The sequence below is a fragment of the Brachyhypopomus gauderio genome, chromosome 7, assembly GCF_052324685.1.
Source record: "Brachyhypopomus gauderio isolate BG-103 chromosome 7, BGAUD_0.2, whole genome shotgun sequence".
NCBI classification, from domain to species: Eukaryota; Metazoa; Chordata; class Actinopteri; order Gymnotiformes; family Hypopomidae; genus Brachyhypopomus; species Brachyhypopomus gauderio.
The window spans coordinates 25,324,941-25,349,620 of record NC_135217.1 but is presented as its reverse complement, the minus strand read 5'-3'; the positions used below and the strand labels follow the sequence as shown (position 1 = coordinate 25,349,620).

Below are 24,680 nucleotides of genomic sequence, written 5' to 3'. Positions count from 1 at the left end.
GCGATTGCATCATACATGCCTGCGCCAAGCGTTTCCGTTTGAGTTATTATATATTAATACATAATCAGTGTGTTGATTTCACTCTGAGTTTTGTTGCACTTTTATACCTTTGCTAAAATTCCAGCGTTGTCTCGGTACAGTACATTAATCTTTTTAGTTTGTTTTATAAAATGTTCAGGCACTGTTTAGCCACACTTTCATTTCTTTTCGTTCAAGATGGCGGGCGATGAGTCTGGAATAACGTTGGGTCAGCCTCATCTGGCTAAACAAGACCTTAATACATTAGTGAGTATTTGTCGTTCATCAGTAAATGTGGTACCTATCGTTTTCTTATTGTCCTCTCTAGCTTCATCTCTAGGTAAGGGAATTTAAGGCCTCGTCTGTGGCCAAACGGGTTGTTAGCTAGCTAAGTAGCCTAGCTTCCCCGGTGCAGGACAGCCACATGAGAGATTCAAAGATAGAGTAAGGAAGTCAAGCTATATACAGTATAAATACATTTTCTGGAACATTACTTATTTTCCCTTATTCTTGACCTCAGTGGCATTGCAAAGTTTGTGGGGTTTTTTCCATTTGACGTCGTTGTCTAGCTGGTTAGGCTACCCACCCACCCAGCCAGATTTCAACGATGAAGCGACTGCAGCTTACCATACTTATACCAACGGCTTCTGAGACCTTGTCGAGATTATGCAAACATCTTGTTATACGTCTTGAATGCACGAATCGTAAACAAAGGTGTATGTCTGTGTATACAGGATGAAAGCTCACTGACCCCGCTCTCAACAGAGATCATCAGTAGGCAAGCCACGATTAACATAGGTGGGTTAACGTTGATCTATGTTGTGTGTGTGTGTGTGTGTGTATGTGTGTGTGTTCTGTCGTGAGGCCCTAATACTGTTTATGGTGACATCAGAATGCAGTAATGCAGAAGAGCAGACATAGCCTGGTTGAAGGGTTAAAGCTGTCTTTCCATAGAACCTCCTTTGAGACCAAAGTGTTTCCTGGGGTTCACTGCTTGTCTGAAGTCCTGTTTCTCATTTGTGTTGGACTAACGGGTGCAGGTTATGAATGCACCAGACTGTGGTCATGTCATTTTAGTTTGACCCAAAACCTCATTAAAACGGTTACCTCGCTGATGTTACTGCAGGAACAATAGGCCATGTCGCACATGGAAAGTCAACGGTGGTGAAGGCGATTTCTGGAGTTCACACTGTACGATTCAAAAATGAACTGGAGAGGAACATTACAATCAAACTGGGCTATGCCAATGCCAAGGTGAGAAATCCCAACTCACTAGGGCCACATGTTCAGAGCATTAAGGTTTAAAGCCTTCCAGGGCACATTTCATCCGTCTTCTGGTGGTACACAGAGAAAGTTATCCTAAGGAATACTTTTACGAAAACTTGCATTATTCATGCATTACAAATCAAACATGCATTCATTTGTATAAATACGTTTACTGATGCAGTATGTGGGTTGAACACCAACAAGCCAAACTAACCACCTGAGTCTTCAATATCGGTACAGAAATCAGCACTATTTCAGCAAATTTTTTTTTTCCAATCATTGTACTTGATTACAGACCAGTAGAAAAAAATTCAAGGAGGCTTATTTGTCAATTACACTGTATGTCCATGACACATAATATAATCGAGATACTGTTTCTCTCTCACCTTACACTTAACACATAACATTTTAATTTAAAAGAATAAAAAGTAAAGTAAGTAATAGGCATAAGATAATGATAATAATAATGGTAATAATAGTGCTGAGGTACTACAATGTTCACTTTGCAAAATAGCAGTAGTGCAAGTATTATTGTAAGAGATGAGAATAGTGGTAGAGTAACTTTATAGCAGTACAATTCAGTCAATAGCAGCGTGATTGAGGTAGTTCTGGTGTGCAAAGGGATCTTATATAGATATATGTAGAGCCAGTCTGTTGATTGCATTAAAGTTCAGAAGTATGAGAGATGTTGGATAGAGTTCAGCTGCCTGTCAGCCTGATGGACGATGGAAAATGCTGCTATTAGCAAGAAATACCATGTTAAGCAAGTCAGCTTTTCCATTTCTGCAATGTAGATGATAACTTTCCATTTGGAAATGTCTAAATTATCACTATAAATGTAGCAGTTCTATTTCTTTTATTAAGAAAATTATTGTAATTATTGCAATTATATAATTGTCATATGACCTATTTCAGATATTTTTTCAAGTTTCAAATGGTTAGTAATGTTTAATGTCTGTTAATTTGGGAGATGGTGGTAAAATCTAGGTCTTCACTCTTGTCAGGTGTATAAACTCGATGACCCCAGCTGCCCGCGTCCTGAGTGCTACAGGTCGTGTGGCAGTAGCACTCCAGATGAATTCCCCACAGACATTCCTGGCACCAAAGGCAACTTCAGACTGGTCCGGTGAGGTGGCACTCTTGTATTCTGACCAGGCCCTTTGGAGGGATTGGTGTATGACTAAACCGGCTATCCTGTTCTTGCCACTGTCCTCCTTTTACAATCTGGACCTCATTGGTGTATACTAATGTCATCCCTATGAGCGGTGTTGTCTGACTTGTTTCTGTTAAGTATACACGCGTAACAAAATACCATTTCTTGGTGCCAAAGATAATCCTTAATCTGGGATAAAGGCAGGTGCTTCTCTGTGGAGATTTTTTAAATATTTTTTGTGTGCAAATGCATTTATCATTTGCTGTTACTTTGGTTTGTCCTGTTAGACATGTCTCATTTGTTGACTGCCCTGGTCACGACATCTTGATGGCCACTATGCTGAACGGTGCTGCTGTGATGGATGCTGCTCTCCTTCTGATTGGTTGGTGTCCCCCCCCCCCCCTCATTATTATCCAATAACAATGTGACTCCCCCATTGAGATGTAACTACACTCTTCTCTCCCTCCAGCTGGTAATGAGTCCTGTCCTCAGCCACAGACCTCGGAGCATCTGGCTGCAATTGAGATCATGAAGTTGAAACATATCCTGATCCTGCAGAATAAGATTGACTTGGTGAAAGAAAGCCAAGCCAAGGAGCAGTATGAGCAGATCCTGGCGTTTGTGCAGGGTACGTCTTCCAGATGACTTCCATTCACTCAGTGTTTGCTAAAACTTACTGCTTTAACTAATACTCCATGAATGTTTCAACCTTACTTGAAGACTTTAAATGAAATGGCTGACACTATTTTGGGAGAAACTGCTCCAGACAGCAACCGCCTGCCTTCATCATGTTGCTCATAGCACTCACTCATTTCACACTGCACTACAGCTATTTGAGTTCACGTCACCCCGTGTTAAAAGCGAGTGAGTGAATTATCAGCCAGGTACATGAGGTGTGTTGAATCTAGGACTTAGTGAGTTAAACTGATTTGATTTTGATTTGATAAATACAAATTTGTATTGGTGTAATATCATTTAATACATTTTTATGGCTTTTTTTCCCTGCAGGTACAGTTGCAGAGGGGGCCCCCATTATCCCCATCTCAGCGCAGCTAAAGTATAACATAGAGGTGGTGTGTGAATACATAGTGAAGAAGATCCCGGTGCCTGTCCGAGACTTCACCTCCGAGCCCAGGCTCATCGGTAAACACCTGCTCAGCATGAGCACCCTCTAGTGCAAAGGCAATCACATCACAGCTTGATCCACAGATTGATTAAACAAACCTTGATAAAATAAACCTTGCCTTCACCTGGGAGTTGGATGTGATTAGTTAAAATACCTGTTAAATTAACTACCACCTGTTGGTATAGATAAAAAACAGTATTTAAATACAGATGGACTGTGTTTATAGTATTTAAATATACATGTATACAGACCTGTTTTTACAGTATATACTGTTGCTCTGGTTGAACTCATCTGTCACATACTGAAAGTACAGACGTTAGGGTGTAATGTACATGTGCCTTTCGGCGTGGAGTACGGTGTGAAGGAAGAGGCCTTTCTCTTCTGCAGTAATCCGATCGTTTGACGTGAACAAGCCCGGCTGTGAGGTGGATGACCTGAAAGGAGGTGTTGCTGGAGGCAGTATCCTTAAAGGAGTACTGAAGGTGAGACCCGCCCACTTCGCCTGCTTCTCACAGCTGCTGGACTGCATGCAATCTACAAACCATCTACGTTTGTAAACTAAGAGGACTGTTGTGGTGTAGAACATTTATATAATTTTTACAGGAATACTTGATTTTTTTGTAACTACACGTTTCTCACATCTTCCCTCATGTTTACGGTTTAAGGTGGGGCAGGAGATCGAAGTCAGACCCGGTATTGTTTCCAAGGACCATGAGGGGAAACTCATGTGCAAACCCATTTTCTCCAAGATCGTCTCGCTGTTTGCTGAGCACAATGACCTTCAGTATGCTGCACCTGGAGGCCTAATTGGTATGACCTTGTGTAGAGCGTGAGCGTAGTGGAGGTTGAACCATTTAAAGATGTGTGTTCACAGCTTCGGGGTGTTCTGTGCAGGGGTTGGGACCAAGATTGACCCGACGCTGTGCAGAGCGGATCGTATGGTGGGACAGGTGCTCGGAGCAGTCGGGGCTTTGCCTGAGATTTTCACAGAGCTGGAGATTTCCTACTTCCTTCTGAGGAGGTTGCTGGGTGTCCGCACAGAAGGTGACAAGAAGGCGGCAAAGGTGACTGAAGAGCTCATTCTCCTGGAACTGAGCTGTACCACCTCAGATGTGCAGACTGATATTGAACGTACTAAAATGTGCAAGTCTGTTTCTGTTTTCTGTCACGGGGTGTAAGGGATGGTCATTTGAACTCCTTTTCATTCTGGTCACAGGTCCAGAAGTTGTCCAAGAACGAGGTGCTGATGGTCAACATCGGCTCTCTGTCCACGGGAGGCCGTGTGAGTGCAGTAAAGGCCGATTTGGCCAAGATCGTGCTGACCAACCCTGTCTGCACGGAGGTGGGCGAGAAGATCGCCCTGAGCCGCAGAGTGGAGAAACACTGGCGGTGAGCAGATCAAGGAGCAGTCACACCTGTTCTATCTCGACATGGAGGGCACTTATGTCTCATATTGTTGAATGCCCACAAAGTAATGATAAGTGAAGTGTGTTTTTGTTTGTTTCTAAATGTTCTAATCAATTACATGTTTTTTTCCTTTCTCTCTTTCCAGTTTGATTGGCTGGGGTCAGATCAGGAGAGGTGTGACCATTACACCTACGGTGGATGATGATTGAGGATTTAAGTTTGAATGAAAAAATAGTGCTGCCCCCACTGTAGGGCATAAATATCAAATCATTTTCCACACTAGTGCAGAGGTCAGTGCTGCCCAATGGTCAGCGTTGAGGGAGAGGAAGGATCTTGTAAAAAGACTGCACTGGCCCTGTATTTTAAAGATGTTCGCCATCCTCAATAGCAGGTCTGGTTTCATTTATACTGCAATATGGGAAGAAAACCGCATTCCCTGGATCTGGTGAAACAGTTGTCAACATGTTTCAGTAATGACTAATAAACATTTTGGATCAGAATTTGTGGAGTTTTGAACTTTTAATTAGATCTCTGCAAATGATGGCTGCTGCATGAAGTGTATTTTTGCATTCAGTCAATTGTCCCACCTCTCGGCTGTAATACTGCTGTTGTGCTCTATTCCTTGTGAGAGCTATTTTAAATGTCTTCATCTGGAGAAATTGGTGGTATTGAAATGTTTGTCACATAAAAAACAACTGTATTCACATAAAACAAATTTAATTAAGGCTCTATGGCAAGCCATTATCATGGACAATATTTTGTATTTGAGTTAATCAAACTTTTGGTTCTTTTAATGAGGTCTTTATTCAGTATGGCTCATCTATCATAGCAACATTTCTCTTTGGAGATAATTTAGCTACTAAAATATGTCATAACATTTCCAATAAAAATACCAGAGAATTTACACTGTCAAATCATTACCGAACAAACCCCAAATAGGGCCAGAATTGGCCGGTGGTTGTATGTTCAAATCTCTTCAGATAAGTTTAGACACACTCTCCGCAGCACTTGTAAATCAACAGTGTGCGTTAGCTGCGCTAGTTGAGCAGCTCCGCCGTGTGAAGATCGCTACACGAATAGCGGGCTAACCTTCGTAGCCAGCTAACCGTTACATATAACACCGAGTCAGTTAAAACTAAACTGAAGTATTAACGCAAACGGTCAGCATCAGGTCGAATAACGGTATCCACATCCGAATAAACGCGCTTTAATGTGTCTTTTTTCAAAAAAGCGGAACAAATAATAAAGGTTAAAATAATAAAGGTTATAACTTGTTGGCCTGCCAAACGTGTAAACGCCAGCCTCTCCTGCACTGCCCTCCCGCGTTTTCCTACTGCTCCGCGGCTGAGCCGTCGGCCCCTGTCGGCGGGGTGTGCGCTGGCGGAGCGGGAGGCTGCCCTGCCTCCCAGCGCATTACTGGGGCTCGGCCCCTCCCTCCCAGCGCCGCACTGGCCCGCCCTGCGAACACAAGGTCCCGCCTGAGCTCTGCCCGAGTCTGGGGAAACCGTGCGGCCTGGACAGTGCGAGAAGGTAGGCCGCTGCACACCGATATCCGAGACGGAGGCGCTGAACGGCCAACGGCGGCGGTTCGTAGCGCTCGGCGGTGAAGCGTAACTCGGCACATTCGCTCATATTCTCCCAGTTTTATGCATTAGCAATATAATGACAACTAGGCCTTCGTTAGCATGACGTTGAGGTAGGCCGCGAAGATTAGACACTCTAGTTAGGTTTAAGAGCGACCCAAGAGTTGCTCATCCGCTTTAATACCAAAGGCTAGTTAATAAATGTGCGACATAATTGTTAAATTCGATAATATAACGACACTAGTGGTTTCTACGTACTTTTATTTGTCGCGTTTACTAATTCAATATGGCGCTAAGCTTAGCAATGGGCGTGGCATGAGGCAACAGCGCCATTTGTGTGTTTCAGCGCGACATCTCAGACACGCCCCTGTCTTTACATTTACACTGGCTGTTAACGTTGAGTTGTCCATACAAGCTTACACTATGTCACTGGAATAACATGGTTTAAAACTTACGAGAAATTCCTTAAAACCAATTAATAAATGTAATAAAAATATATAGATGGTTTTAAATATTGTAACTAGAATAAGCAGGTTTTCTTTCAATTTCTCTGCCACTTTGTAATTGTTTGCATAATGTAAAATGTTTTCAATTATTAATATTATCCAGGCCTGTAAATTATATATGATCCCATGCGTTGTATTGTCATGTATTGTTCTATGTTCTGCACCTGCAGGACTTAAAATATTATGCAGATGATTAAGGGAGTCGATGGATGAAGATGTGCAGAGACTCTCTCTGCATTCCCATCAACCCAGGATCATTTTCAATGGGTCAGGTAAATGTGCCTGGAAATGCACACTACAAGTCACACGGCATACGTATTATGATTTCGCTGAATAAGATGACCTGTGATTCATGATCATCACCATACGTACATATATGGACCTGCAGTTATCTGACAGTGTTTTTTGTGCAGTCTCTGACAAATTTGTACATGTTCACTTAGGTGTGTGTGTGTCTGTGTGTGTCTGTGTGTGTCTGTGTGTGTCTGTGTGTGTGTGTGTGTGTGTGTGTGTGTGTGTGTGTGTGTTTCTTGTCGTGTTGTGTCCCCCAGGTGGGGGTGGTGAAACAGAGGACGAGGATGTGACTGTAGCGCTGCAGGAGACTGTCCTGGTCTCCGGTGTCGACGGGTCAGACGTGGCAGGTCACAGCTATGACTCGGAGGAGCTGATCATTCAGGACGCCGTCGAGGACGTAGTGGCTGAGTACGTTCAATGCACCGAGGAGGGGGAGGGGAGTCTGAGCGCTATCTCCGTGGAGACCTGTGAGATGTCGCCTGACATGGCTCTGGAGAGCGAGGCGCTACCTGTGGAGGTGCTGACCACGTCTCAGGTGCAGGAGGATCCCGATGCTTGTGAAGACTACCTGATGATCTCCTGTGAGTGTGTATGCGGCGGAGATGATGCAGGTGCGGCCGTTTCAGGGCCTGTGGTTGAGCGATGCCAGCGGTCTGATCTCATGACGCTTTCCTGCAGTGGACGAAGCGGAGAAGATGGTGTCGGATGAAGACGGCAAAGTCACGGTGGAGGGGACGTCCGTGGACCTGGACGATGGAGAAAAGGACGATGAGGGTCAAGAGGTCATCAAGGTGTACATCCTTAAGGCTGACTCTGGAGAGGAAGACCTGGGTGAGGCTGCCTGCAGACCACACTCACCACGTGCCCACAGATTTTTTATTTCCAAAATCATGCAAATGTTTTTATTTCCTTTTTCTTTGTTATTTCTATTGCTTATGTAATTCTGTCATTTGAAGGGGGCACTGTGGATATAGGAGGTTCTGCTGTACATGTGGACCAGAGCGTGGAGTTGGTGGACTCCTCTGGGATGCCAATCAGTGAAAAAATGGTCTACATGTCTATGGATGAAGCCAATCAAAACCAAGATGATATCAGTGAGTCCTTTGGTTGTGATGGCTAGCAGACCTAAACACACCAAAGTGTGATCAGTGGGTGCACTGCTAAGATCTGCTAACTGCTCTCCTAACAGATGTTGCTAAGATCACGGATGAGGTGTACATGGAGGTGGTGATAGGGGCCGAGGACCCATCCAATCCCCAGCGGCCATTCGGTAACACAGCGCTCAGTAAAGACTTCATGCCTGTGGCATGGGCCGCAGCCTACGGTTAGTTCTGAGTGCACAAACACCACTCACAGTGCATGATTACACAATTACACAAACACCACTCACAGCACACAACTACATAATTACACAAACACCACTCACAGCGCACAATTACACAAACACAGCGCACGACTGCCGTACATGCTGACTGAATTCTTTGTTTGTTTGTAACACATCGTAAAGGGGAATTCTATGACTGTTTCAGGTTTCTGCACCTTGTGTCTTGTCTGTCTATCCGTGTCATTCTGCACACACTCCCCCATCATCCCCAGAGTGGCCCCGTCTTACCTGTGGCCCTCATGGCTGCTTAGGCACCAAGTCTTTTACTTTTGTTAGTTTGTGTTCCTTCACTGCAATTGTGGTGTCAAAGTTTCTTCTGCATGTTTTGTCTGTTGAATTAGCTTGAGCGTTGACAGATAGTAACTGATCATGTGAAAATGCTTGTATAAGTGTTAAACACTTCATCATGCTTTGTACTGAACCTGGCATGGGTGTGGGTGGGTGTGTGTGTGTGTGTGTGTGTGTGTGTGTGTGTGTGTGTGTGTGCTCGCTCAGGCCGGGAGGAGCTGGAGCCTTGTGAGAACAGGAACGGGGCTGCCAGTGCGGTGGTGCGCGTGGAGGAGACTCACATGACCGAGAAGATGAGTCGCCCGAGGAGCAAAACCAGGAACAAAAAACACCCAACAGCTCCCCACATCCAAACAGGTGACCTCCTAGTTCACACACCCAGACAGGTGACCTCCTAGTTCACACACCCAGACAGGTGACCTCCTAGTTCACACACCCAGACAGGTGACCTCCTAGTTCACACACCCAGACAGGTGACCTCCTAGTTCACACGTCCAGACAGGTGACCTCCTAGTTCACACGTCCAGACAGGTGACCTCCTAGTTCACACGTCCAGACAGGTGACCTCCTAGTTCACACATCCAGACAGGTGACCTCCTAGTTCACACATCCAGACAGGTGACCTCCTAGTTCACACATCCAGACAGGTGACCTCCTAGTTCACACATCCAGACAGGTGACCTCCTAGTTCACACGTCCAGACAGGTGACCTCCTAGTTCACACATCCAGACAGGTGACCTCCTAGTTCACACACCCAGACAGGTGACCTCCTAGTTCACACACCCAGACAGGTGACCTCCTAGTTCACACGTCCAGACAGGTGACAGGTGACCTCCTAGTTCACACGTCCAGACAGGTGACCTCCTAGTTCACACGTCCAGACAGGTGACCTCCTAGTTCACACGTCCAGACAGGTGACCTCCTAGTTCACACGTCCAGACAGGTGACCTCCTAGTTCACACGTCCAGACAGGTGACCTCCTAGTTCACACGTCCAGACAGGTGACCTCCTAGTTCACACGACCAGACAGGTGACCTCCTAGTTCACACATCCACAGAAGTGTTCAGAACTAGGTTACTGGATGGTGGCAAAGCTACAGACAATGCAAAAATGATGTATTATGAAAAAAAAATTTTAGCTTTGAAACAGGAGTATTTAATACTTTCTAATCATGTTTGTTTTGCATTTCTGTTCAGCCATCATCATTGGTCCACAGGGCCAGCCTCTCACGGTCTACCCCTGCATGCTGTGCGGGAAGAAGTTTAAGTCACGTGGTTTTCTGAAGTGCCACACCAAGAACCACCACCCGGAAGCCGTCAGCAGAAAGAAATACCAGTGCACAGACTGTGATTTCACCACCAACAAGAAAACCAACCTGCACAACCACATGGAGGTGCACACGCAGGCCAGCAGGGCGGCGCCGTTCGAGTGCGAGATGTGCGGGAAGGAGTTCCACCAGCAGGCGGCGCTGTTCTCCCACCGACTACAGCACCATCCGCACCACCGCGAACCCAAGCTGCAGATCACCCCGCCCGCCAACAAAATGCACGGCTGCAAGTTCTGCGATTACGAGACGGCCGAGCAGGGACTCCTCAACCGCCACCTGCTGGCGGTGCACAGCAAGAACTTCCCCCACATCTGCGTGGAGTGCGGCAAGGGCTTCCGGCACCCGTCCGAGCTGAAGAAGCACATGAGGACTCACACGGGCGAGAAGCCGTACGCCTGCCTGTACTGCGATTACAAATCGGCCGACTCGTCCAACCTGAAAACGCACGTGAAGACCAAACACAGCAAGGAGATGCCGTACAAGTGCGAGCGCTGCTTCCAGACGTTCGGCGAGCCGGAGGACCTGCGACGGCACGCCCTCGTCCACGAGGAGACCAAGAGCCACCGGTGCGCCCACTGCGCCCACCGCAGCTCCAACTCCAGCGACCTGAAGCGCCACGTCATCTCCGTGCACACCAAGGACTACCCGCACAAGTGCTCTGTCTGCGGGAAGGGCTTCCACCGGCCGTCCGAGCTGAAGAAACACGCCGTCGCCCACCGGGCCAAGCGGCTGCACCAGTGCCGACATTGCAGCTTCAAGATCGCCGACCCTTTTGTGCTCAGCCGCCACATCCTGTCGGTGCACACCAAGGAGCAGAAGGCCTTCCCCGACAGCACGGGCCCCAAGAAGGCATTCGTGCTGAGAACGCACGGCGGCAAGAAGGTTCTGAGCGGTTCCGGCTTGTCCAAGGTCCGCAGGGAGAGGCGATTGTATCAGTGCCAGTACTGCGACTACAGCACGGGTGACGCCTCGGGCTTCAAGAGACATGTGATCTCCATCCACACCAAGGAGTACCCGCACCGCTGTGACTTCTGCTCCAAGGGGTTCCGCAGACCTTCCGAGAAGAACCAGCACATCGCACGACATCACAAAGACCTGACTTCAGCCATGTGAGCCTGGAGCCAGCAGGGAGGCCGCTACGCACAGGGAGAAATCGCTGCTTGGGGTTTCTCGTTTAGCGCTCGTTTGGCACTCATTTGTTGCTCATTTAGCGCTCATGATGCTGTTCGCAGCAGGAACAGCAGCCCAGTGCAGACAGCCAGCTCGACACGGCAGAGAAGAATCGAGCATCTGGTGGAAGACGACGGGTCCGTAACTCCCTTTATGTTTTGTTATCTTGCTACCATGGGCTTGAGTTTTTTTGTTGTTGGTTACAAGCTCACTGGAAAGGGCTCAGAAATGTAGCTGAGATTGATCAGATTATGACTCAAATTATGATTAAAATTTTAATTTGATTATGTTCTTTTATTGCATCATGTTTGTGAGAGCCCTACCATTTTGAGCTTTATGTGACGACCGCTAGGGGCAAGAATGAAGCATGAAGAACGTGGAAGACAAAGCCTGAAGTTCTGACAGCTTCGTTTTACACTCTGAAGTTTGTCACTGAATACGTTACGCGTGCATGGTATGCCTGATGAGCCCAGAAGATGGAGAAAAGATAGCTCTGAGCTTTGGAGGTTAAATTAACTTCCTTCAAGAGTCAGTTTATATTCCAAGAGTCCCTTTATAGATACCATAAAACTGTTCTAAACCAAGGTGCATTGGTTAACAGGTGCAGGCTACTTCAATCTGAAAGTTAAACTGCTTTATAGCACATCAAAGCTCAAACTAAATAGACTGATGTTTACCGCAAAGGTAAAAAAAAAAATCTTGGACAAATTAGGAATTGATGTAAAGCCACACATCACTTGTTGGTGTTTTTTTGTTTGTTTGTTTTTATTAGATATGAATTGTGTATGTATGTTTAGCCGATTCCCCCCCGCTCTTCATGTTCGGTTCTGTGTGCTTGTCTATAATGAACACGGAGCCACTTGGTGGTGCTATAAATCTTTATTGGCCAACTGAAGATCCTACACAAGACACTGCAGCGGTCCTCAGAGGTTAATAATTCTCATTTGATGTGCGGAACACATTTATGAAGATGATTAAAATGAGTGGATTTTAAGTACCGGAAATGTACATGTAAGACCTCTAGAAGAACTAAATGTGATGCCCAATATGGTGGCGGAGATGTGTGAGCAGGAGTGATGTGGAAATGCTAACATATAATGCTGAGTAGATATATTCTGAAAAGTGAGTGTACATAACATTTGTAAATACAAAGTTATTAAACAGATTATTTTGTGTTTCATGTGTCCCTTTTCTTGCTTGTGATAACACTATCGGAAAGCATGTTTTAATGTGACTGCAGTAAATAGCAGAAGAAAAACAAGTTCTTAGTAGGAGACGTTTACAGATACAGAATGGCATTGCTGTGGAGTTATACGAGACTGCAGGTCTGGAATGTTGCTGCATCTGATCCCAGAGAAGGTATGAGATGGTTATTTATCTCCACATTCACCTGAAAGATATTAATAAATGGGATTTATATTTATAATAGCAGCTGAAAGGAGCATTTCATACGGTGTGAGGGGGAATGTGTGTGATGGTACCATTGGGTGGTAGTATGAGAATGTTTTCAGCCTCAATGCCGCTCTCCAAAGAGAACTTCTTGAACTTTTCCTCCACGTCTTTGCTCAGGTCTGTGGTACGGCCTGCAAAGGCAGATCAGCCAGATCAGAGGCTCCTTGCGCTCTCACTGAGGCAGCTAGTGGTGTCTAGATGCTGACGAGCTCTTACCATACAGCTTGGTGAGCACCGAAGGTTGTCCATTCTTAGTCTTGGCGACATGCATGATGGCAAACTCATCAAATTTGGCATCAGTGACACATATGTTATTGTCACTTTCCCAGCCTGTGGACAACCAAACCCTGGAGATGTTCACACTGGTCTGAACAACCATATAATGTGTGTTTAAGAAGAATAGAAAAGAGGAACATGTGTTTGATTAAATAAACAGGGTTTACGGTCGCAGTGATGAAAGAAACATCCAGAAGTCGCAGTCTTCTTAGCGAGGATGCTCTTTTCGAAGCAGGCACCGTTTTCTCTGGAAAAAAAACAACAGCTTTTAATTCAGTGCCAATTGTGAATCAGCAAGTAAAACGTTTTGTAGTACAGATGTAACATTGGCCCCGGGACCTGGTCCCCAGACCTGATCTAGAGGACTTGGGTGGAGTCTACCTCAGGAATGCCAAAGTCATCTGAAGGTCTCCATCAGCTGTAGGCACCATTTGGACAGTTCCTATCTTCATGTCGGCTTTATGAGTGGTGAACCAGTCTGCATTTGTCGCAATACCCAGACTGTACCATTTCCCTTTCATCTGAAGACACGAGAGATGGACTGAGAGAGATTAACTGAGCTCCAGACTAAAATCATGCACTATTAGTCAAAGTAGATAAGCAACCTAGTGCAGCACAATATATATGCACTGTATGGAAAACAACTCTGAACTATTTAAAGTTATACCTCAAATTATTATACACAATTTCTTGATTATTTAAATCAATCTCAATAATAAATTACGATCTTTAAAGTTTTTGTATTCAATTTTGATCCAGTAAATATTTTTTTCTTCCTGTCTAAACACCTGTTTACAGTCTTACCTCATCCAAGTTGAAGTTAGCCATGGGACTGATGTCAGCACAGGCCACAGTAGCCCAGAGCACCATGGCGAGGACTCCCAGCATGGTGGTCATGATGGTTGCTCAGGTGGAGTAGATGTTCTGGCTCTCAGAAGTGGAAGGTGAAGAGTCTACAACGAGCTGTACCAAAGAGGAGACGCAGGCGTTCCTATATATGCTCCCAGGTGGACCTTTCCCTCAGATCCTCCCACATCCTCCATATCTTCCTGTCCAAGAATGTATGAATCTGGGTGTTGTCCTGGAGAATCACCAAGCATGATGTGCTCAGATCACTATAACCCTGATGTGCTTGTTTCTCCTGTGCCTCAGGAGAATTGAGTCATTTCTAGAAGCCACTCAGTTGCTTGTCCAGTCCTTTGTCATTTGATGATTGGACAGAAGTAACTGTACCCTCCTGGCTGGTCTCCAGGAGTAACTAAGCATGTGCAGCTGGTCCAGACTGTAGCTGCGTGAGTTGGTGAGTCTCTGCCGTGATGTTCCCTTCAGTGGCTTCCTGTCCACATCAGCTTTAAAACCCAGTCCTGAAGACACAGAGGACACACGACTCCTCACCCTGCTCTGCACTCATGAGGACAGACTGTCCACATAGTAGTGTCTTCAGCGAGCTCGTCAACAAATGGAACTATCCCTCGAAAGGCCAAAGGCACTTGAAACATTATTAATCCTGCACTTAATTTTAATATACACATGTTTTCCTGCAGTGAATCTGTCTACAGGCTTCTGACTTGATTGTGTTCTTAGACTTATGATGGGTTGTACCACAAGGAAAATAACAACAGTGATAAAGACACTCTGGAACCAAATAAATGTAAATGTTCAGACAATAACAAGTCCTGTTAGTGCTTCCAAACATTTGAAGCATTGTGACTTTATCTTAATTTGAATGTGTATTATCTGGAAGAACTGAAGAAGAGGTCATCAGGCAAGCAGGGCTATGTTTCAACATGTGCACACACCCACCCACACACACACACCCACATAAACCCACATTCAGACACACAGTTTGTGTATTGTAAGTAGCCACCCTTCAATTCAGATGTGGGTGAACATGTTCAGGTTTGGTGTAAATAAAACATTATTCATTATTTATTATTTATTACATTATAAGAATATTTGGGATCTATAATTTTTCAATAAAACTATTTAAAACACAAACGCATGAACAGCATATTTGACAGGCTTTATTTATTTTTTCCAGCATCTGTTACCAGATGTTTACTTCAACTCATGCTCTCTTCAGAAAGCCCACACAAGTAACCATGGTTACTGCCACAGACATAGACGGGGTCCGTGCGGCTGTGATCATACATTAGGTCATAACTGCAACAGAAAGGAGAAAACAGCCCATGAAGTAGTAAAGGTGAGATTACATCAGTTCAGAGTGTGGCAACCAACAACATGGTGCCATCAGTGTTCAGGACTTCCTCACTCTTTATATCTCACTCTAAACACTCACTCTTTACATCTCATTCACATCTCACTGTATGTCTCACACCTTCCTGAGCTTCAAACGGCTAAATTTGTAAACAAGACTGTACGGTTGTGAAAGAGATGTTACCATGACACAGCATTTTAAGAAGGAGCTGCAGGGTGTTGTGTTGCTCCCGAGCCAAAGCCACACCCACCCTACAGAGCTGCTACAGAACAGCCTACTGGATGGCCAACATGACTACCCAGCCATTCAAACACCTACAGGACACTGTATTTCAAGATACAAACACCTACAGCACACTGTATTTCAAGATACAAACACCTACAGATCACTGCATTTCAAGATACAAACACCTACAGATCTCTGCATTTCAAGATACAAACACCTACAGGACACTGTATTTCAAGATACAAACACCTACAGGACACTGCATTTCAAGATACAAACACCTACAGGACACTGTATTTCAAGATACAAACACCTACAGATCACTGCATTTCAAGATACAAACACCTACAGGGCACTGCATTTCAAGACATAAACACCCATAGGACACAGCATTTCAAGATACAGACACCCACAGGACACTGCATTTCAAGATACAAACACCTACAGGACACTGCATTTCAAGACACAACCACCTACAGGGCACTGCATTTCAAGACACAAACACCTACAGGGCACTGCATTTCAAGACACAAACACCTACAGGGCACTGCATTTCAAGACACAAACACCTACAGGGCACTGCATTTCAAGACACAAACACCTACAGGGCACTGCATTTCAAGACACAAACACCTACAGGGCACTGCATTTCAAGATACAAACACCTACAGGACACTGCATTTCAAGACACAACCACCTACAGGGCACTGCATTTCAAGACACAAACACCTACAGGGCACTGCATTTCAAGACACAAACACCTACAGGACACTGCATTTCAAGACACAAACACCTACAGATCACTGCATTTCAAGATACAAACACCTACAGGGCACTGCATTTCAAGACATAAACACCCACAGGACACTGCATTTCAAGATACAAACACCTACAGGACACTGCATTTCAAGACACAACCACCTACAGGGCACTGCATTTCAAGACACAAACACCTACAGGGCACTGCATTTCAAGACACAAACACCTACAGGGCACTGCATTTCAAGACACAAACACCTACAGGGCACTGCATTTCAAGACACAAACATCTGTATTGTTTGAATAGAGAATTTGTTAATGAGTACCTTTATCTGTCAATAAAATAAAGGTGGTGTAAAAGTAACAGAGACTGAATGTCACCCCAGGACTCGGGGACCTTCTATCCTGCACTCTGCATTAACACTTTATTGGCAGAACAATAGCATGACAATACAAGTGTTTCAGGACCAGGGCAGGTGTAGTGATGAAGAGGAAGACCCTCCCTTACCAAGAACATGTTCTTTATCTGCAGAATCACAAAACCCTGAAAAGGCAATGATTGAGAAAACACACCCATGGTCATTAGAAGTTGTCTGAATGAAACAAGTTAAACGTTCTTACTTCTGAATATGCACCTTACCGTAATCCGGAAACTGGATAACAACATCCAAACCCAGATTTTGTTTCTGTGCAAGTTTCTCAAATGTATCCACAATGGCATCAGTAACCTCTGTAGTTCGTCCTTTGACATAACAGGATATGTAGTCAGAATTAAAAAATTATCATGTATAAGTTTGACTATCTTAAGAAAATAAATACTTTTACTGTTTAATAAAATTATAGGTAACTTGTCTACACAGTTACAAATCATCAGTATTCTATAGCATTAGAATAGCATAGTGTTACTTCATAAGCATTACAATTAATACAATACATGATCAATTCATCACTGAGGGGTAATTATAAGTAGCAAGTTAAGTGGCAAATTGTGGCAAATGTAATGTCTTGCTGAAGAGCACTTTAGCCGTGGCCTTCAACCCTCCGATTAGAAGATCAGCTCCCCTACCATTAGACCATAGCTGCCCCCAAACGTTAAAAGGTAGCAATGGTGTAATTATACAAATCACTGTATATTTCAGTCATGCAGCATACCATAAAGCTTCATGGTGATTTTGTCCATTCTCTTGTAAACCAAAATAGCATAGGTTTTATAGTCTGTTTCTACTATAGTAATCTTGACATTCATCTCTGGCTGATTTCCTGTAGAATGAACACATTGTGAAAAATAGAAAAAATGAGTGCAACATTTAGACTGGTTATAGCTCACAGGAGAGGACACTATATGTGTATGTAGAGCATTTTCTGCATGTGTATACCACATACCATATCTGTATACTACATGTGTCTTGCTATTTAGCATGACAGCATACATGACAGCATGTCATTCACTTTACATTTTTTCAATCTTTCAATTATGTGTTTTCTCTCAAATATGAATGGAAATAGTTTTGTCTTGCTTTCACGTGTATTCGAGGTGGTGATGGAATATTCGTCAAAAAGCACAACACTTTGACATTTAGGTAGTGCTAAGAACTGAGGGTCTGAAGATTAAACTCGTAAGTTATGATGGACGCCCCAGATCAACAGAACGTTTATGTTTTCTTAGTTAATTTGTCTGTGACGTCCATAAAGACGTTGTAGTCCACGGGCTTCTAGCAGATCTAAGGTGAGGAGTTTACACACCTTTCAGCAGGAGGTGACCAGGACTACCTGTGCTCTCATAGTGCTGTCTGATCTCCCAACACTGATAATTGCTAACAACAGAAGAGAAGAAATCTGACTCATACATTTATCAGGCATCCAGATTATCCAGGATTTCAAAACACAAAAGCACATCAGAGTTTTCAGAAGGCCTCCCTGCAGTGATAAGCTGTTTGCTGCTATACAGAGGGAAGATCTATTGGTCTCTACTGTGGAATATTTCTCAATACAGGTATCATCTAAGCACCAGTGACCAAGCATCACGCAATATGTTACAGTTACAGGAATTGGATATTTTTGGGAATTCTGCACAATGTGGCAGAACAAACCCCTTATGCTTGTTTAACTGGAAAGTAACGTTTACTTACAGACTATGAAGTTACATCTGCAATAAAGTACTATGGAAATCAGAAATAAAACACATGCTTACTAATTTAAGTATTTCTAAAAAGTCCAAGTTTCCAAGATCAACATCACAGACTAAAAATGTTGATCTGATGTTTGTTTGTTTAAATACACCCTAAACAATTGAAGAACGATTTGATCACATATTAAATATTACCCATGGGAAACGCCCGTGAGCACAGTTAATATTCATGTATGACTCGAATATTCAGGTGTGAACTTTATCAGTTGGGTTTTAATTACCTCTTCAAGTAAATGTCTTTCGGTTGCAGCCAGTTCGCCGTTTAGAAAACACACTCAGTGGTTTAACGGTCATAACGAACAACGCGCGTCAGTCGTGCCAAAAGAAGCGCGATTTCCTGCCAAAAACCGGCGTTTCGATACGTGTAGCCAGCGGTACACGCAGACTCGGCACACTACACGAGGAAAACGGACAAGGTGTGCGGATAAACGTTTCGAGATTTAGTGGGCAGATTAACCTTTATCCCTTATCCAGAACGTTATTTAGGAGTATATGGCTCAGTTGTGATTATAATAACGTTTGGTTAAGCCAGCCAGTACTCTTAGCTCTAATCTAGGACTAACAGCCATAGCAGCTGCCAAAAGAATCGATTATGCCAATAAAATAATATTCCCTGAACTATTAATGTTTCTTTGTATTTATACTGTAAAGCACTTTGAGTTACATGTATGTATGAAAGGTGCTATACAAATAAAGATTATTATTATTATTAACTCATTATCCAAACTTGTTTTCATATTACAAAACATAAACATAGCTACATTTATCTGTTCTTGGATTCTTATCTGATTACCTAAGTATTTATTTCATGATAGTTTGACTAGTATTAGACCAAGCCATGATAATCTTAATGTAGTTTTTTGTGTGATGCCAGTTAAGTAGCTTATTTCTTTTAAACGATTTCATTTTATTCATTCAGTAGGAAAAAATGTTAATTAAGTCAACCAGTAGACGATATTCTAATTAGCTTGCTAGTTGCTAATATAGCTAATATACTTCTTCAAACTCACCTCAAACCTATAACGTTTTTATAAAACAATAAGTGCATATACTTTATGTAGTGCATGATATGGGATCAAGCGTCACTAAGATGCAGGAAATTAGTTTATATCTGAACTTGTGGAGAAGTTACGACCGCAAAGCACAAAATGTACGAACCTGAAAGAGGAACACTAGATTTCCCTCTAGTGGTCACAGTGGGTACTCACTGTTTTCTAAAGGTGGTCACAAGCATGGGTGAGTCCGGAGACTCGGGAGCAGTCAAAGTCATAGTGGTACTCTCCACCTTAAAGGCGTTTTCCAGAAGATTCTTGCACCTTGACGCTGTAGTTAGCAAGAACCACTTTCCACTCATCTAGGAATAGAAATGTAATCATATGTGGCTATTTAGTCATATAAAGTGTTTCTTAAAAAAGGATTTATGTTAGAAACGTCATGGATGAAGGAGAAATGAGAAACAATGTGTAGATGCAGGTTGAAAGTACCTGACTGATATCAATGTTCTGAGCTGGAAGGATCTCTTCCACTGGTTTTACATCCTTTTTCGGTTTTAGCTTTGGTTTGAATCGGCTCCTTCTAGTTTCGACATGCAGGCCCAGTAGCAGCAGAGCCACTGACACATAGACACAGACACGCATGCCACTGACAGGTCCGTCCACCCTGTTCACTCTGACCTACGTACAAATCCACTCAATCCACCTTTTCATTCACAAGACATTTCTGCATGGATGTCCGTTTCTCTGTCTCCGTCTGTCTCTGAGCTGGCCTGTCAGTTCTCTCTTTTGCTGTTGTAATGTGTTTGTTGAGTCTGATGTCCAGCATTGAGACATAACAAATAAAATGGTTAATCCTATTGAGTTGATCATTAACAATAGTTTACTGGAAAATTTGAGAGAAGAGTAGACCCCCACTCCACAGACACACACACACAAATAACCAGCCACAACTGTGCTCCGAACTTTAATATTTAATTAGCATTTCTGTTTTTCATAATTATCATATCATCATTTTCCAGATTCCTCTGTGTTAAAGGTTTTGTTAACTTGTCATAAATCATCACTGTGACTGAAGCGTGTTGAGATCAAAGGAAACAAAAGTTTGGTACTTGCTGGCTTCGCTAGGTGCACTGCAATAAAACACCACAACTACCAAAAAAACAGTGATACACAAAACACACATTTAACACAAGGGATCACACCAGGTATCCTGACTCCAGCCTTCAGTACATTCACACTCTGTATAACACACACGGATATATAAGCAGAAGAACTTCACAGGCTCATGCAGACATGTGTGTGGACATGTGTTGGGACGTGCATGGACATGTGTATGGACATGTGTTGGGACGTGCATGGACATGTGTGTGGACATGTGTTGGGACGTGCATGGACATGTGTGTGGACATGTTCATCTAGGTGTGACATATCCGCCACTGCCTTAGTTGTCTCTGGGTTTGAATTTCAGGGCTATGCTGTTAATACAGAACCTCTGGCCGGTCGGGTCTGGTCCGTCATCAAATACATGACCCAGATGAGCATCACACTGTAAGAACAAACAAACATTCATTTAGCTAAAAAGCTAATAACCCTTTGAAACGTAACTTGAGTAACTGACTCCACGTGTTAGAGCAGAATGGTGTGAATTAGTGGACCAGAAGCCGTTAGATTAATCACACACTCTAGTGTTCTGATCCGTCTGCAGTGCCCGTAGTCGGTTGGCTCACCTGTCTACAGATCACCTCCATGCCTGTGCTCACCTGTCTACAGATCACCTCCATGCCTGTGCTCACCTGTCTACAGATCACCTCCATGCCTGTGCTCACCTGTCTACAGATCACCTCCATGCCTGTGCTCACCTGTCTACAGATCACCTCCATGCCTGTGCTCACCTGTCTACAGATCACCTCCATGCCTGTGCTCACCTGTCTACAGATCACCTCCATGCCTGTGCTCACCTGTCTACAGATCACCTCCATGCCTGTGCTCACCTGTCTACAGATCACCTCCATGCCTGTGCTCACCTGTCTACAGATCACCTCCATGCCTGTGCTCACCTGTCTACAGATCACCTCCATGCCTGTGCTCACCTGTCTACAGATCACCTCCATGCCTGTGCTCCCCAGCGAGTTGTCAGGTCGGCGAACAACACTGGCGTGACTCTCGTCTTTCTCCCATGTGCCATGAGCCTCGGAGAAAGACGGCCACCCCGCTCCGGCGTCAAACTTCGATTCGGAGCTGTTTGGAAACGTCAGCACAGAACCCATAAAGATTGCTCGTTTGTGAACATCCTCACCTTTCATACAACAGTACTGTAGTTTTGACCCTAGTGTTGCGTGGACAGGGTCTTTGTTGCGTTTCGATGCGTAGCTGCTTGGAGGGGTTTTACCTGAACAGTGGCGCATCACAGCACACGCAGTGATACATGCCCACCTCGCTGTGGTTCAGGTAGATTCCACTGAACGGCTGGGAGACAGGGAACATTTCACACATTTCTGAATCATGATGGAGTGAGGGCCAGCTGTTCTCAACAGATTATTATCCGTGTATACAGATGGAACCTGACATCTATTATGATTATTATATCGTTTATGTTACTAGTGACTGTAGTGGCATAAGCCATGCTGCCTCAGGGAACTTATCTGACTGTTTGGCCAACTAGTCTCGTCACCCACTCACCACCTCTGTTCCTTTCTCTCTGGTGACGACATACTGCTCAGGTGTCAGTTTCTTCTGCCAGTCGGCGGACTCGTCATAACGTGTCAGAGACAGATCTGTAGGTGTATTCATGACTTCATCAAAATAAAGTGAAAAAACAGAGACTAGTTTCTCTTCTCTACGCACTTCTTGTTCTTGTTCGTTTACGTTAACATTCTTATTAGCTTACTTTGTAATGTGGGACGTTTGTGACGAGGGTAATGGCGACGGGGATTACTACCATTATTATCGTGTTCAGTGTTGTGTCATTTACAGAATACATAACTTTATTTTAACTTATTACAGAAAAAAACATGATCAAATTTCTGGTATATTCTAAAATATTTTGATTATTACAAATTAAAGAGTATTTTAGTCTACTTTCGTTCTTGTTCTTTTCCCCTGGAGACATATATGCCTTTGCTTTCACTGACACAAACGCAATGCCGATGACCGGATATTTGTTTTACGTGAACATGTGTCACAACCTACGTATTAAGTAATTATCGTGATTTAATTAATTTTATTTTGTTTTGGATGACGATAAATTGCTGGTTACTGTAGTTCAAACAGGAAGCTTTTCACGCCGATATTTTCTCATGTTGTCCTGCGATCGTCAGATGATGAACTCCATTTTTATTTTCTAGTTAAACCGGAGTGAAGCACCTGGATTCCTATCCGTTTTTTTCAAGACGCACGCCGCTTCTCAACCATCTATTTATAAGACGAATAATATCTTCGGTAACTACAAAATAGAGGAATCCATGATCCTCCCCCATCGCCAAAAAGTTTGGCAGGAGTGTAAGGTACTGGGTTTTCTGTACTAACGGATCCTTCTCAGCAATGCTGAACTGCTGGAGAAGGAACGTCTGATTGTTCGTGCGCAAGCGCAGAGAAAACACAGGCGCTTGATGGTGACAATGCTTGTTGTTTGACAATTAATGGGTCAAAATGTAATCCAAATGCAACTGAATCGGATTACGTTATTAATCTTTGGATTAAGTTAAAATACATTTTAATAGGTATGGGACATTTGCCTGCGCGATATGCGTCTTGAACATTCAGTCAATTTAACTTAACGATAGGCTATAAACGATTTAACGATTTAAGTATTTGAGGTAACCTAAAATAATGATCTGACTTTTTCTTATGACACATAAACAAGATACCCAAAGGACACCGCGTCTTTTTATATGTCTTCCTGCTTACAAAAGTAAAGATTGCTGCACCGTGTGCCGGTGTAACTTAGCGTACCTATTTGTAATGTTCTGGTTTGGTTAATATTTGACTGACAGCAGTAAAACTAAAAATGGAATTAGTGTGTGTGTCAACATGCAAGAGCCTCAAAGCAAGCATACCACCAATAACCTACAGAACGCACCCAAAAGGGCCAGTTTCGGATAATCGAATATTCGACATGCAACATTTGTGAATTGCTGAAATAATAGTTTAGTCCAGTCCGAAGCGTCATAATATATTTCACCGCTTCACAGAGAGTGTTTGAGCAGCTCCAACGACACCCCGCGTATTTGCGCCATTCATAAATTAACTTTGCGCCATTCATAAATGAACTTTGCGCCTGACACTCCAACGCCCGCGCACGCGACCCCCCATAACAGAAGTGCGTCATCTACAGTTCATTCATTTCTCGTGTTGTAAGGTTACTGCTGAACTCTCTGGGGTTTAGATGAAGCGATGGATAATTGAGGGCACCTTCCCTTTGATTCGTCGGTCCCCAACCCATCAATGGATCCAATGGTTAAGACCGAATTGCTGTCAACTGTATTGATCGAGGCTATTGTCAAAACTATCCTAATCTATAGGTGAGGATCAATGTAGGCTAGACTACCGATGAGTGTCGTTCCACATTGATTTGGCAAAATGTATACGCGCTATAATCAAACCAACAGGCAAATGCATAATCGCCGCCTTATTTTTGTAAGCGAAAAAAAAAATCTTACCGGTTGTTGTGCACAGTGGTCTGATCAATACGAACCTCTTCTTATGCAACACTGATTTCGATACTGATGTTGCAGTAGTTCTTTGAGAAAACACAGGTAAAAATCGAACTGCGAACCGTGACATCGTATATGTAAGTCTTTCAATATCAGCTTTTGTACTGAACGGTGTCAATCTGTGGCGCCTCGACCCAAAGTCTAATGAAGGAAGTTGCTAGATCCTGCACAGCGTTTTACTGCTGCTTAGCCTGCACAGTCTCTCAGAACAATCAGAGTGAATACCATGCGGTAAAGACTAGACAAAACCGAGTTTACACCTGATTATACACAAGTAGGTCAAAGTGAAGTACCCCCCCCCCCCCCCGCTGTTTTGGATATTGATTTGATCC

General features: G+C 43.8%; 4 protein-coding genes across 7 annotated transcripts; 2 read left to right on the top strand and 2 right to left on the bottom strand.

Annotated features, from left to right (window-relative positions):
* The first annotated feature begins 216 nt into the window (after positions 1-216).
* Positions 217-5,470, top strand: eif2s3 (eukaryotic translation initiation factor 2, subunit 3 gamma). Its single transcript, XM_077012815.1, has 12 exons — positions 217-285; positions 753-816; positions 1,145-1,272; positions 2,289-2,410; positions 2,725-2,819; positions 2,907-3,065; positions 3,446-3,580; positions 3,951-4,045; positions 4,229-4,373; positions 4,458-4,627; positions 4,780-4,952; positions 5,116-5,470. The coding sequence occupies exons 1-12, from the start codon at positions 217-219 to the stop codon at positions 5,177-5,179; spliced, it is 1,419 nt and encodes a 472-aa protein (XP_076868930.1). The 3' UTR covers positions 5,180-5,470.
* An 875-nt stretch (positions 5,471-6,345) lies between these two features.
* zfx (zinc finger protein X-linked) lies at positions 6,346-12,701 on the top strand. 2 transcript variants are annotated; one of them, XM_077012814.1, is made up of 8 exons: positions 6,346-6,500; positions 7,230-7,331; positions 7,611-7,934; positions 8,032-8,184; positions 8,310-8,447; positions 8,543-8,677; positions 9,233-9,382; positions 10,223-12,701. In XM_077012814.1, the coding sequence occupies exons 2-8, from the start codon at positions 7,265-7,267 to the stop codon at positions 11,464-11,466; spliced, it is 2,211 nt and encodes a 736-aa protein (XP_076868929.1). In that variant the 5' UTR covers positions 6,346-6,500; positions 7,230-7,264; the 3' UTR covers positions 11,467-12,701. The 2 variants fall into 2 exon arrangements, with proteins under 2 accessions (XP_076868929.1, XP_076868928.1); XM_077012813.1 differs by having other exon boundaries at positions 7,503-7,934.
* On the bottom strand, positions 12,388-14,201 carry LOC143519421 (lipocalin-like). The gene is made up of 6 exons (XM_077012819.1): positions 14,056-14,201; positions 13,633-13,772; positions 13,419-13,498; positions 13,192-13,305; positions 13,005-13,106; positions 12,388-12,913 (listed from the first exon to the last, which is right to left on the bottom strand). The coding sequence occupies exons 1-6, from the start codon at positions 14,146-14,148 to the stop codon at positions 12,894-12,896; spliced, it is 549 nt and encodes a 182-aa protein (XP_076868934.1). The 5' UTR covers positions 14,149-14,201; the 3' UTR covers positions 12,388-12,893.
* On the bottom strand, positions 14,056-24,605 carry msrb2 (methionine sulfoxide reductase B2). 3 transcript variants are annotated; one of them, XM_077012816.1, is made up of 8 exons: positions 21,364-21,656; positions 20,126-21,182; positions 19,850-19,995; positions 18,197-18,267; positions 17,606-17,713; positions 17,094-17,195; positions 16,962-16,997; positions 14,056-15,414 (listed from the first exon to the last, which is right to left on the bottom strand). In XM_077012816.1, exons 2-8 carry the CDS (start codon positions 20,276-20,278, stop codon positions 15,404-15,406), a joined length of 627 nt encoding a protein of 208 aa, XP_076868931.1. In that variant the 5' UTR covers positions 20,279-21,182; positions 21,364-21,656; the 3' UTR covers positions 14,056-15,403. The 3 variants fall into 3 exon arrangements, with proteins under 3 accessions (XP_076868931.1, XP_076868932.1, XP_076868933.1); XM_077012817.1 differs by lacking the exons at positions 14,056-15,414; positions 16,962-16,997; positions 17,094-17,195; ... (2 more) ...; positions 19,850-19,995; positions 21,364-21,656 and adding exons at positions 21,727-21,874; positions 22,026-22,102; positions 22,316-22,428; positions 24,295-24,605 and having other exon boundaries at positions 20,588-21,182; XM_077012818.1 differs by lacking the exons at positions 14,056-15,414; positions 16,962-16,997; positions 17,094-17,195; ... (2 more) ...; positions 19,850-19,995; positions 21,364-21,656 and adding exons at positions 21,727-21,874; positions 22,026-22,102; positions 22,316-22,410; positions 24,295-24,605 and having other exon boundaries at positions 20,588-21,182.
* Between the last annotated feature and the right edge of the window lie 75 nt (positions 24,606-24,680).